This window comes from Salvelinus fontinalis, chromosome 3 (assembly GCF_029448725.1).
Source record: "Salvelinus fontinalis isolate EN_2023a chromosome 3, ASM2944872v1, whole genome shotgun sequence".
Classification (NCBI taxonomy): Eukaryota; Metazoa; Chordata; class Actinopteri; order Salmoniformes; family Salmonidae; genus Salvelinus; species Salvelinus fontinalis.
Genome location: NC_074667.1, coordinates 10950163 through 10964864, shown reverse-complemented (window position 1 = coordinate 10964864; position 14702 = coordinate 10950163). Strand labels below are relative to the sequence as shown.

Here is a 14702-nt window from a genome sequence, read left to right as displayed (position 1 = left end):
CCTCCTCTGTTCTCGTCCCAGCTCGCCGAGTCCAGCGTTCCCTCCGCTCAGGCTTTTGTCCAACGTTGTGAGCGCACTTGGAGGAGGGTCAGGTCTGCACTTTGCCGTTACAGGGCGCAGACTGTGAGAGCCGCCAATAAACGTAGGATTAAGAGTCCTAGGTATTGTCGCGGTCAGAGAGTGTGGCTTTCCACTCGTAACCTTCCCCTTACGACAGCTTCTCGCAAGTTGACTCCGCGGTTCATTGGTCCGTTCCGTGTCTCTCAGGTCGTCAATCCTGTCGCTGTGCGACTGCTTCTTCCGCGACATCTTCGTCGCGTCCACCCTGTCTTCCATGTCTCTTGTGTCAAGCCTTTTCTTCGCGCTCCCGTTCGTCTTCCCTCCCCCCCTCCCGTCCTTGTCGAGGGCGCACCTATTTACAAGGTACGGAAGATCATGGACATGCGTTCTCGGGGACGTGGTCACCAGTATTTAGTGGATTGGGAGGGTTACGGTCCTGAGGAGAGGAGTTGGGTTCCATCTCGGGATGTGCTGGACCGTTCGTTGATTGATGATTTCCTTCGTTGCCGCCAGGGTTCCTCCTCGAGTGCGCCAGGAGGCGCTCGGTGAGTGGGGGGGTACTGTCATGTTTTTGATCATCATGTCTTGTCCCTGTGCTTCCCTCTGCTGGTCTTATTAGGTTCTTTCCCTCTTTCTATCCTTCTCTCTCCTCCTCCCTTTCTCCCTCTCCCGCTCTCTCTCTATCGTTCCGTTCCTGCTCCCAGCTGTTTCTCATTCTCCTAACGACCTCATTTACTCTTTCACACCTGTCCCCTATTTTTGCCCTCATTAGAGTTCCTATTTCTTCCTCTGTTTTCCGCTTCAGTCCTTGTCGGATTCTTGTTTGATGTTTGCTGTTCTGTGTCCTTGTTCCGCCCTGTCGTGTTTTTGCCTTCATCAGATGCTGCATGTGAGCAGGTGTCTAGTGGTCGCGTCTCCAGTCGTTCATCTCTACTGACGAGAGGATTTCAGTTTTCCTGTTTTGTTTTTACCTTAGATATATCAGGAGTATCGTTTTTGTCTAAGACTGGAATAAAGACTCTGTTTCTATTACGTCGCTTTTGGGTCCTCCTTCATCAGCATAACAGATCTAAATGACTTTGAGCGTGGTATGATCGTCGGTGCCAGGTGTGCCGGATCCAGTATCTCAGAAACGGGCGCCCTCCAGGACTTTTCAAGCATGACATTGTCTAGGGTTTACTGAGAATGGTGCGACAAACAAAAAACATCCAGTCAGCGGCAGTGTTGTCGGCGAAAACAGCTCGTTGATGAGAGATGTCGAAAAAGAATGGCAAGAATCGTGCAAGCTAACAGGCAGGCCACAAACAGACAAATAACGGCACAGTACAACAGTGGTGTGCAGAAGGGCATCTCGGAACGCACAACTTGTTGATCCTTGTCACGGATGGGCTATTGCAGCAGACGACCCCACACCGGGTTCCACTCCTATCAGCTAAATACAAGTGGGCACGCGATCACCAACACTGGACAAATGAGGAGTGAAAAAACAATGCTTGGAACATGACAGTGAGTTCAGTTTACTTGAGTGGCCTGCACAGTCCCCAGACCTCAACCCAATACAGCATGAGATGGAACGGGCTGTTTGTAGCATGACTGTACCACGTCAGCATGGACCAACATCCCTGTGGAACGTTTCTCACACCTTGTAGAATGCCCCAAAGTATTCAGGCTGTTCTGAAGGCAAAGGGGGGTCCAAAAAAGCCGATACCGATCAATCGGCCGATTTTTTTATTTTTAATTTGTAATAATGTCAATTACAACAATACTGAATGAACCCCTATTTTAACTTAATATAATACATCAATCAAATCAATTTTGCCTCAAATAAATAATGAAACATGTTCAATTTGGTTTAAATAATGCAAAAACAAAGTGTTGGAGAAGAAAGTAAAAGTGCAATATGTGCCATGTAAAAAAGCTAACGTTTAAGTTCCTTGCTCAGAACATGAGAACATATGAAAGCTGGTGGTTCCTTTTAACATGAGTCTTCAATATTCCCAGGTAGGAAGTTTTAGGTTGTAGTTATTATAGGAATTATAGGACTATTTCTCTCTATACCATTTGTATTTCATATACCTTTGACTATTGGATGTTCTTATAGGCACTTTAGTATTGCCAGAGTAACACTATAGCTTCCGTCCCTCTCCTCGCTCCTCCCTGGGCTCGAACGAGGAACACATCGACAACAGCCACCCTCGAAGCAGCGTTACCCATGCAGTGCAAGGGGAACAACTACTCCAAGTCTCAGAGCGAGTGACGTTTGAAACGCTATTAGCGCGCACCCCGCTAACTAGCTAGCCATTTCACATCGGTTACACCAGCCTAATCTCGGGAGTTGATAGGCTTGAAGTCATAAACAGCGCAATGCTTGAGCTTTCAAGACGCACGAAAGTGCTGTTTGGATGAATGCTTACGAGCCTGCTGGTGCCTACCATCGCTTAGTCAGACTGCTCTATCAAATCATTGACTTAATTATAACATAATAACAAACAGAAATACGAGCCTTAGGTCATTAATATGGTCGAATCCGGAAACTATCATCTCAAATACAAAACGTTTATTCTTACAGTGAAATACGGAACCGTTCCGTATTATATCTAACGGGTGGCATCCATAAGTCTAAATATTCCTGTTACATTGCCCAACCTTCAATGTTATGTCATAATTACGTAAAATTCTGGCAAATTAGTTCGCAATGAGCCAGGCGGCCCAAACTGTTGCATATACCCTGACTCTGCGTGCAATGAACGCAAGAGAAGTAACACAATTTCACCCGTTTTTTTTAAATAAAAAAATAAATAAATTATCCCCTTTTTTCCCCAATTTTCATGGTATCCAATCGCTAGTAATTACTATCTTGTCTCGTCGCTACAACTCCCGTACGGGCTCGGGAGAGACGAAGGTCGAAAGCCATGCGTCCTCCGAGGCACAACCCAACCAAGCCGCACTGCTTCTTTAACACAGCGCGCCTCCAACCCGGAAGCCAGCCGCACCAATGTGTCGGAGGAAACACTGTGCACCTGGCCCCCTTGGTTAGCGCGCACTGCGCCCAGCCCGCCACAGGAGTCGCTGGAGCGCGATGAGACAAGGAAATCCCTAACGGCCAAACCCTCCCTAACCCGGACGACGCTAGCCCAATTGTGCGTCGCCCCACGGACCTCCCGGTCGCGGCCGGCTGCGACAGAGCCTGGGGGTGAACCCAGAGACTCTGGTGGCGCAGTTAGCACTGCGATGCAGTGCCCTAGACCACTGCGCCACCCGGGAGGCTAATTTCACCTGGTTAATATTGCCTGCTAACCTGGATTTCTTTTAGCTAAATATGCATGTTTAAAAATATATACTTCTGTGTATTGATTTTAAGAAAGGCATTGATGTTTATGGTTAGGTACACGTTGGAGCAACGACAGTCCTTTTTCGCGAATACGCAGTGCATCTGTTGTATATGACTAATCCAAATGACCTGTGAATAGGGCTGTTGCGCTGACTGTATTACCGCCACACTGGCATTCATCATGAGTCCTGACCGCAGTAAAATTCCACATGACCGTTGAATCACGGTAATCTCCTCTTATGCACTCTGGACATGTGTAGGTAGTACCCAACTTGCTAATGATCATCAGGTCACTTATGGGCTGGTTCTCAGGGCTCTGTTGTCCCTCTAACCACTCTGACATCAATGCCAATGCAATAGAAAATCACATCAAATAAGTATCATCAGAACAGTATGTGCTTTTAAAACTCACCTCACTGTGATTGATCAATTTGAAGAAAGAAGTTCAACAGGTTGAAAGTGAGTGGAAAACATGGTCGTTGTGGATGTTGTTTCAAAGTCTAATACAACGAAATGGACAGCGCTTTCTAAGGTAATGATTCATTCAAAATATCCATATGCATATTAGAGCATATCTAATATTGGAGCGTATGCATACACATAGGCCTTTATATGAGCACAAGCCCCCCCAAAAAACAGAATTAAAATAAGGATTGTGCCATTATACAATACATAGGCATATTACACAGGGCAGAAAAACATACAAAAAAACTAATTTAAGATGTCTTTGGTACATAATTGGTCTAGCCAATACAAAATTAAACAAATTGTAGTAATCGCCTTTGACTGTATTAGTATGCATACTGGGTGGACTGGTTACCCTATTCTACACTCCAAACGTTCTATCCATGAGTCTGGGAGTGAACGTATAGGCCTAGGTGATGCTGTTGGTTGTGCAGGGCGGCTTACACAGTTAGCCTACAATTATAGTGAGTTTGTATTTGATTTTGAATAGCCTAGTAATAGGGCATTATATTTTCAGAATGAATAGCTTGACACATTACCTTTAGCTACAGAATATCTCACAACTGTGCGTTTCCATCTCCTCCCCTTTTTCCTTCAGAGAGATGGTTTGTTAACAGTTTAATGAAATATGTTTCATTGTGAAAATATGTTACTATCGATGTTCCTGAACAGATTTCACTTGGTTTCCAAAATGAAGCACTGGGTAGCTGCAGGAACAGGGTTGGAGAGCCCATGGCATACAGAGTTTGGGCGGAATATCAATTGTCGCCCAGCGTGCTCCTCAACCAGTGGTTGTTGTGTGGAGTGAAATAACCAGAGTAGTCTACCCGGCTTCCATTCACTATTCAAGTGCATAGAGATTACATTTATTTTTTCCCCTGCCCCTGTTCCTGCCCAATTGATATTGGGACATTCAAAATCGAAACTAATTTTACATGTTAGTAAAGACAAGATTCAGTTGAGAAGAGGGTGAAAATATGATCTCTTCATGAGAGAACAGCGTTTGCAGCCTGAGGCAAGGAACATTTTGCAAACTTTTATTTGCATTTTTGCAACTTTCTCAAATCATCAGTAGCCTATAGTTAGTTGCATCATGCAGCCCATTTCTTGATTTCGAAGACATTCTAAGGTTTGTATCATTCACAACTAAAGTTTCCAAATAACTCTAAATCTAGCATATAGGACCTTTTTCAAATGATCACTTTTATGCTCAACATAGCCACTTCACATGCACGGACGCTCACTCTGTAATGGGAAAAATATCCTTTCTATTTTATTCAGCTATGTTCAATTATATTCTTCTTACTATAAAATCATATAATATAAAATAATGGCATGGAACGCATCGCTTGTCTGCTAAATGAACAAGGCTACAGCCTATGGCATGCCATATAGCCAGATAACATACAGTAGGCCAACTAATATTCTGTTCTTCTGAAATACATTTTCTTCATATAATAATGTTTTTTTTAGACCTGACTAAAATAAATTGTGTATTTATTGTGATGGTATATATAAAAATGATTTATTATTCTTTTTTTATGTAGATGTTCCAAAGGCCCGCATCAGCGGCTTGTATATGTGGAGGCCTGGAGATGCTATGCTATGTTAATTAACATTATTCATTTGAAATGTTTCAAAAATCTCCTATGAGAAAAAAGATTGGAACCATTTCCGTGTTTGACTTGCTAGGTTTTATGGGTGTTATGACACGTCCAATGTGGGGCTCAATAGTCAGCCTCAGACCTTACCCAACATCACTGCCATCCAGGGACAGCTATTTAATTGTGGTCCCAGACTGATTTCTAAATCAAGCGCTATTACTGTTATGAAGTATGTGAGAAAGCACTGTGAAAGTACGTCTTTCCGCTCTCAAAAAAGTGGTTACCTTTCCTTTGGTGAGATCTGAGTGCTTCTGTAGCCACCAGATTGTAGTTACTGATTAAATCTAATAAACAGACCTTTAAAGAGTGATTTGTGAGAACGGAATGATGAAAAAAATGCCTGCCTGCTTTTTTGATGAAATTGAGAGATAGCTAATCGTGGGCACAGGATTGGCGGTTTATGACTTATAATTGGGACGGGTTAGGTTTTTTGAATCTTGTGCTCATCTTTTTCTCTGTTCTTGTTGTTTCCCCATGGATGCTTAAATCATTCAGCAGATTTCACTGCTGTTCAAAGAACATACTCTGTGTTTGCCCTGGGTGTTGGGTCTTCAAACACTTAATACTTTACAGGGTTTTTTCTGGATCTAAAGGGGTTTAGGTGGTGGGCGTGGCTGAGGGAGTGGCAGTGGGTACGATTGGCCAGTCGGCGAGGCTGCATTTTACAACAAAATCTGCTAAATTAATTGTTTGGGAATTTTCAATTCTCCCTGACAAACAAGAAACTGCTCACCCAGAGGCAACGTTTCTGGTGGGCGGAGACTTTAACTTGGGGAGACTTAAAACCGTCCTACTTCACTTCTACCAACAAGTGTCCTGCGCCACTAGGCTCAAAAACTCTAGACCACTTTTGTTCTACCCACAGAAATGCATACAAGGCCCTCCCTCGTCCTCCCTTTGGCAAATCTGACCATGACTCAATTCTCCTGCTTCCTGTTTACTAACAAAAGCTAAAAGAGGAAGTACCAGTGATGTGCTCAATACGGAAGTGGTAGGATGAAGCAGACGAGAGGCTACAAGACTGTTTTGCTAGTACAGACTGGGATATGTTCTGGGATTCATCCGATAGCATTGAGGAGTTTACCACAACAGTCACAGGCTTCATCAATAAGTGCATAGACGATGTTGTCTCTACAGTGACTATAAGCACGTATCCAAACCAAAAACCATGGATTACAGGCAATATCCTCGCTGGGCTAAAGGCTAGAGCTTCTGCTTACAAGGAACGGGACACGGACATGGACGCATACAAGAAAGCCCACTACGACCTCCGACGAGACATCAAACATGCAAAAGGACAATATAGGAAGAAGTTGGAATCCTATTACATCGGCATCAATGTTCATTGTATGTGGCAGGGGTTGCAGACGATAATGGATTGCAAAGGGAAACCTAGCCATGAATTGCCCAGTGATGCAGAACTCCCAAATGAGTTAAATGCCTTTTATGCTCCAATTTGCATACCACCCCAACAGATCCACACTGCCCTCTGCCACCTGGACAAGAGGGAAAATAACTATCTGAGAATGCTGTTTATAGACTACAGCTCAGCATTCAACACCATAGTCCCCTCCAAGCTCATCAACAAGTTAGGGACCCTGGGACTAAACCCCTCCCTCTGCAACTGGATCCTGGACTTCCTGATGGGTCGGCCCTAGATGGTGAGTGTATGCAACAACACCTCCGCAACGCTGACCCTTAATACGGGGGTCCCGCTGGGCTGTGTGCTTAGTCCCCTCCTGTATTCCCTGTTCACCCACAACTGCATGGCCATGGATGACTCCAACACCATCATCAAGTTTGCTGACGACACGAAGCTGGTAGACATGATCACCGATGTCGATGAGTCAAGTTCCTTGACTTTCAAGTTCCTTGGTGTCCACATCACTAAGGACCTAACATGGTCCACACACGCCCGCACAGTTGTGAAGAGGGCATGGCAGTACCTCTTCCCCCACAGCAGGCTGAAAAGATTTGTCATGGGCCCTTGGATCCTCAAAAAGTTCTACAGCTGCACCATCAGCTGCACCGAAGCACCGGCTCTCAGACCAACATGCTACGAGACAGCTTCTACACGGAAGCCATAAGACTGTTACATAGCCAGACTACTAAATAATAAATTAAGGGTACCCAAACTACCTGCACTGACTCTATCTTGCACTGACCCTATCCACACTCACTAGACTATATATGCAAACCATATACACACGCATGCACTCACACACACTACATTGACACTCCCACACAAAACCAACACACATTCATATACTGTACACTACATACGCACACATACACACACAACACACACACGCAGACCGACACAACCCAAACACACATACACTACCGTTAAAAAGGGGTCACCTAGAAATGTCCTTGTTTTTTAAAGAAAAGCACATTTTTTGTCCATTAAAATAACATAAAATTGATCAGATATACAGTGTAGACATTGTTAATGTTGTAAATGACTATCAACACTGTCGGGGGGATCTGTCAAGCTCAGATCAGTTCCTGGAGCTGACACTGACCTACTCTCTATCCGTACGCCTCATGTACTAAAGTTTACCAAAGGTTGAGAGCATCAACTAACATAAGGGACGACAGTCAACTCTGATAACTGATAAATGCAATGGCTTGGGACAGTTGTGACAGTTTGCACTTAACCGGAACACGCAGTTAGTTATCAAAGGCAATTAAAAATTATGCAATTGAATTGGGACTAGGAGCTATATTGCACTTTTTAAACAATTGATCTGATGTGCACTTATCAGGAGTTGACGGTAGTGGGGGATGACACCATTGAATTTTCCATTTCGAATTTGTGAGTTCATTTTCAGCTAAAGTTGTTGGATGTCAGACATATAAACAAATTGTGTGACTCCATTCTTGCTTATAAGATGCTTATAAGATAAGCTCATGCTATGCCATGCAGACAGCATAAAGAGAGCCAGCCAAGGTCAACATTGATAACTATGGCCCGCGGTAGTCGGCTGAAAATTGAAGGGTGTGACATATGTCTGGTCTCATTAGCTTTGTTTGCACCCCACTAAGTCCCCTGTCGTTGCGATGCTAAGAGCCTGCTCTCTGAACCCTCCCTGCAGTAGCAGCAAAGCTGCAGATTAGTGCCGAGCCTGTCTAGCTGTGGGGAGTTGAGCTTTTTACTCGCCGCCTGATGGATTTGTGTGACCGGTCACTTTAACCGTCCTGCTGCACTATGTAACTAAAGCTAACATGCTTTCTGAAGTATTACTATTATTGCATTAGTCTGTTTCTTCAGCTGCAAGTCTTAAGAAAGTTACTAGCAACCAAACCCAGGATAGCAGCTTACCTGTTTATGATACGCGCCACAGGTCACAGATTGAGTAATCAATGTGGTTTATCATTGGAGACTCATCAATCTTGGTTGTTGCCTCTGTTTGTTTGTTTAGTCTATCTCTCTCTCTCTCTTACTGACTATTATCCACCTGTGGTACCTGTAGCACGCTCTTCGATAATCTCAACGTGAGTGTGAGTAATCGATGTGTTGTGGTGTATCATATGCTTTGGAGACACAGCAATCTCGGTTGTTGCGTCTGTTGTTTGTTTTAGTCTCGCTCACAGTCTCGTATTGACTAATATACGTCTGCTGTTCTAGGCGCACCTGGGATGTCTGTTGTGTCTGCTCTGAGTCACTGTTTGATCCTGACTAAATGTCTCGTCTGCTGTTTTTTTGATTTGTCTGCAGGTTGAGTGTGGCGTAGTGAGAGGCGGGATGACCAGACACTGAGGAAAAAGGAGCAGACTCTGAGGAAAAAGGAGACAGAGGATTGAGTGTTCACCGTGGGAGAGGTCCTCATCACTCTCCCCCCTGACAGCTGCACCAATGTTCTCTCCCGACCAGGAAAACATCTCCACCACCCCAGCCTCCACCAAAGTGCCAGTCAAATACGGAGAGCTCATTGTTCTGGGGTAAGAGGAGGTTTAATTGCATTTGGTTGCTTATGTACAGTAGGGTTATCCTAATCTGATATTATTGAGGGGGTGGGCAGGCAAGTGCAAGTGTTGGTTCAGGAATGTATTTATACATTTTTGGGGGGTGGGGGTTGAGGTGGGGGGGGGGGGGGGGGGGTATTTAAGATACTCTTTGAAGAGGTAGGATTTCAGGTGCTTTCGGGAAGATGTGCAGGGACTCTGCTGTCCTAGCTTCACGGTAAAGCTGGTTCCACCATTGGGGTGCCAGGACAGGGGTGGGAGGGCCAAGAGACCAAAGGAGGCAGAACTGAGTGCTCGATTGGGGTGTAGGGTATGAGCATAGCCTGAAGGTAGGGAGGGGCAGTTCCTCTTACTGCTCGATAGGCAAGTACCATGGTCATGGCCTTGTTATCACAGGCGCAGCGTAATGCTTGTGTTTCTATCTCCAACAGTGAAGTACTAATACCTAAAAAACAATGCAAAACAATCTGCACATTCCAAAAGTAAAAAATGACCATTGTGGAGAGGTTGGAGTCTGTTTGATTGAGTGTGTGGACAGGTGTCTTTTATACAGGTAACGAGTTCAAACAAGTGCAGTTAATACAGGTAATGAGTGGAGAACAGTAGGGCTTCTTAAAGAAAAACTAACAGGTCTGTGAGAGCCGGAATTCTTACTGGTTGGTAGGTGATCAAATACTTATGTCATGCAATAAAATGCAAATTAATTACTTAAAAATCATACAATGTGATTTTCTGGGGTTTGTTTTAGATTCCGTCTCTCACAGTTGAAGTGTACCTATGATAAAAATTACAGACCTCTACATGCTTTGTAAGTAGGAAAACCTGCAAAATCGACAGTGTATCAAATACTTGTTCTCCCCACTGTATACTGTATATATACAGTGCATTCGGAAAGAATTCAGACCCCTTTCCTTTTTCCACATTTTGTTACGTTACAGCCTTATTCTAAAATAGATTAAATATATATTTTCTCATCAATCGCATTCAGACCCTTTGCTATTAGACTAGAAATTGAGCTCAGTTCCATCCTGTTTCCATTGATCATCCTTGAGATGTTTCTAAAACTTGATTGTAGTAAATTCAATTGATTGGACATGATTCGGAAAGGCTGTCTATATCAGGTCCAACAGTTGACAGTGCATGCCAGAGCAAAAACAAAACCATGAGGTCGAAGGAATTGTCCATCGAGCTCCGAGACAGGATTGTGTCGAGGCACAGATCTGGGGAATGGTACCAAAAAATGTCAGCAGTATTGACGGTCCCCAAGAACACGGTGGCAATCATTCTTAAATTGAAGAAGTTTATAACAACCAAGACTCTTCCTAGAGCTGGCCGCCCGGCCAAACTGAGCAATCGGGGGAGAAGGGCCTTTGTCAGGGAGGTGACCAAGAAACCGATGGTCACTCTGACAGAGCTCCAGAGTTTCTCTGTGGAGATGGGAGAACCTTCCAGAAAGACAATGGTAGAGTGGTAGAGTGGCCAGACAGAAGAAAAAGGCACATGACAGCCCTCTTGGAGTTTGCCAAAAAGCACCTAAAGACTTAGACAATGAGAAACAAGATTCTCTGGTCTGATGAAACAACGATTGAACTCTTTGGCCTGAATGCTGTAACGATGTACGCTGAGAGTCGGGAAGCACGTTCAGGGAGTGAATACATTTAATGAATAAACGACCATGAACAAAACAAGAAACACAAACAGCTCACCGACATGATACAGAAACAATAACGCCTGGGGAAGGAACCAAAGGGATTGACATAAATAGGGCAGGTAATCAAGGAGGTGATGGAGTCCAGGTGAGTGTCCATAAGCGCTGGTGCGCGTGACGATGGTGACAGGTGTGCGTATTAATCAGCAATCTGGTGACTTAAAGGCCAGTGAGGGAGTATACGTGACAAATGCCAAGCGTCAGGTCTGGAGCAAACCTGGCACCATCCCTACGGTGAAGCATGGTGGTGGCAGCATCATGCTGTGGGGATGTTTTTCATAGGCAGGGACTGGGAGACCAGTCAGGATTGAGGGAAAGATGAACGGAGAAAAGTACAGAGAAATCCTTGATGATAACTTCCAGCAGGACAACGACCCTAAGCACACAAGGGGTCAGAATACTTTCCGAATGCACTGTGTATATATATATATATATATATATATATATATATATATATATAGTACCAGGGTTTTTTATTTTTATTTTTTACTATTTTCTACATTGTAGAATAATAGTGATGATATCAAAACTATGAAATAACACATGTGGAATCATATATTTTATATTTGCGATTCTTCAAAGTAGCCACCCTTTGCCTTGATGACAGCTTTGCACACTCTGGGCATTCTCTCAACCAGCTTCATGAGGAATGCTTTTCCAACAGTCTTGAAGGAGTTCCCACATATGTGACACGTTTCAGGAAACTAAGTGTATGTCGCAAGTCTTCACAGGAGAGACATTTGAACGTTTATTTATATTTTTTATCATAATGCATTTTTTGGCAGAAATGCCTTCTGGAAAATTTGAACTTACATGTGCCTTAATAACAAACATGTATGCCATCTGTAAATACAAATTAATCTCAAAGGTTACCAATAAACTTCGTCCAAACAAGTCAAACAACGTTTCTAATCAATCCTCAGGTACCCTAATATGTAAATAAATGATACAATTTAAGACGAAGAATAGTATGTTTATTACCGGAGATAAATAACAAAGGCTTGCCACAATACTACAGCTAAAATGGGAGCCACTTAGAAAAACTACAAATTCTAGCAAATTTTTCAAAAACAAGCCTGAAACTCTTTCTAAAGACTGTTGACATCTACTGCAAGCCCTAGGAACTGCAATCTGTCCCATTTCAATGAGTGGTGAGCTCAACAACAACAAAAAATCCGTATGGATTCTCCTCGGGTTTTCGCTACCAATTATATGCATATTTTAGCTTCTGGGCCTGAGTAACAGGCAGTTTACTTTGGGCACGTTAGTCATCCGAAATACCAAATACTGCCACCGGCCCTCAAGAAGATAAAACACCTGCCTCCGGATGACATCTTCAAACTAAGTGCAACCATGGCATCCGTGACAGAGAGGGAGACAGATCTGATGATTCTTATGGCATTACACACGGTCAGTGTGAATCAGAGTGACTTGACACAACGAGCCAAGCAAGCTGTACAAAAAAAATGGAAACGACACAGGACGTCTTATTTAATGAAAGGGATTGCAGTCTGCCGGGAAGCGTTCATCCATGTATATCGGTAAGAGTCTAGCTACAGTTTCAGATATTATACATTTCTCATTTTGTCAGAAAGTTGTTTTCATTGCAAGTTAAAGCTTACTGTTAGCTAGTGTAGTAATCTTACTGTTAGATCTGTGTAGTAATATTATCTCGGAAAGCAATTTGCATTGCTAGTTATAAACTAATTTTAGCTAACTAGCTAAGATTGAACCTATTTGGTTAATTTGTGCTAGCTATGACATTCAGCTGGAATTGCTAATATTCTATGGATTGGGATTATGGTTAATTGTTTAGCTAGCTACATGTCTAAACAAAAGACACCAAGTTAAAGCGTACTGTTAGCTAGCTAGTTAACATTATGTGTATGATCTTTGTAGGGATATTCTCTCAGCAAGCCATTTGCATTGCTAGTTATAGCCTAATGTTAGCTAGCTATGACAATCGGTTTGAATTGCTAGTACTCTATGGATTGGGATTATGGTTCATTGTTTAGCTAGCTAGCTAGATACATGTCTAAAGAAAAGTATCCACTTTGCCAGATGATTAGATGACCCATCAAGTTAGCCAGGTGTGTCTGATGGTGATTACGGCTATCTACTGCATAATAATGCTAACATATTTGTGTCTGGAATTTGTCTTTCAGCATCAGTAGAACACGCACCAGCCTATGGTAAGACAAGGGGTGGTGGTCTATGTATATCTGTAAACAACAGCTGGTGCACGATATCTAAGGAAGTCTCAAGGTTTTGCTCGCCTGAGGTAGAGTATCTCATGATAAGCTGTAGACCACACTATCTACAATTGAAGTCGGAAGTTTATATACACTTAGGTTGGAGTCATTAAAACTCGTTTTTCAACCACTCCAGAAATGTCTTGTTAACAAACTATAGTTTTGGGAAGTCGGTTAGGACATCTACTTTGTGCATGACACAAGTAATTTTTCCAACAATTGTTTACAGACAGATTATTTCACTTATAATTAATTGTATCACATTTTCAGTGGGTCAGAAGTTTACATACACTAAGTTGACTGTGCCTTTAAACAGCTTGAAAAATCCCAGAAAAGTATGTCATGGCTTTAGCTTCTGATATGCTAATTGACATAATTTGAGTCAATTGGAGGTGTACCTGTGGATGTATTTCAAGGCCTACCTTCAAACCCAGTGCCTCTTTGCTTGACATCATGGGAAAATCAAAAGAAATCAGCCATGACCTCAGAAGAAAAAAATGTAGACCTCCACAAGTCTATTTCATCTTTGGGAGCAATTTCCAAATGCCTGAAGGTACCAGGTTTATCTGTACAAACAATAGTACGCAAGTGTAAACACCATGGGACCATGCAGCCGTCATACCACTCAGGAAGGAGATGTGTTCTGTCTCCTAGAGATGAACGTACTTTGGTGTGAAAAGTACAAATCAATCCCAGAACAACAGCTTTGTGAAGATGCTGCAGGAAACAGGTACAAAAGTATCTACATCCACAGTAAAACAAGTCCTATGTCGACATAACCTGAAAGGCCGCTCAGCAAGGAAGAAGCCACTGCTCCAAAACCGCCATAAAAAAGCCAGACTACGATTTGCAACTGCACATGGGGACAAAGATCGTACTTTGTGGAGAAATGTCCTCCGGTCTGAAAAATAACTGTTTGGCATAATGACCTTCGTTATGTTTGGAGGAAAAAGGGGAAGGCTTGCAAGCTGAAGAACACCATCCCAACCGTGAAGCACGGGGTGGCAGCATCATGTTGTGGGGGTGCTTTGCTGCAGGAGGGACTGGTGCACTTCACAAAATAGATGGCATCATGAGGCAGGACAATTATGTGAATATATTGAAGCAACATCTCAAGACAAAAGTCAGGAAGTTAAAGCTTGGTCGCAAATGGGTCTTGCAAATAGACAATGACCCCAAGCATACTTCCAAAGTTGTGGCAAAATGGCTTAAGGACAACAAAGTCAAGGTATTAGAGTGGCCATAACAAAGCC

At 43.2% G+C, this 14702-nt stretch overlaps 1 protein-coding gene across 1 annotated transcript in view; it reads left to right on the top strand.

The window, feature by feature from the left end:
- LOC129838586 (E3 ubiquitin-protein ligase pellino homolog 1-like) overlaps positions 1 to 14702 on the top strand; it is a 54544-nt gene that overhangs the window by 16043 nt on the left and 23799 nt on the right. The window contains exon 2 of the mRNA XM_055905664.1: positions 9242 to 9465. Coding sequence (XP_055761639.1) covers positions 9380 to 9465 — 86 coding nt within the window. The 5' untranslated portion in view covers positions 9242 to 9379. The remainder of the gene's footprint in view (positions 1 to 9241; positions 9466 to 14702) is intronic.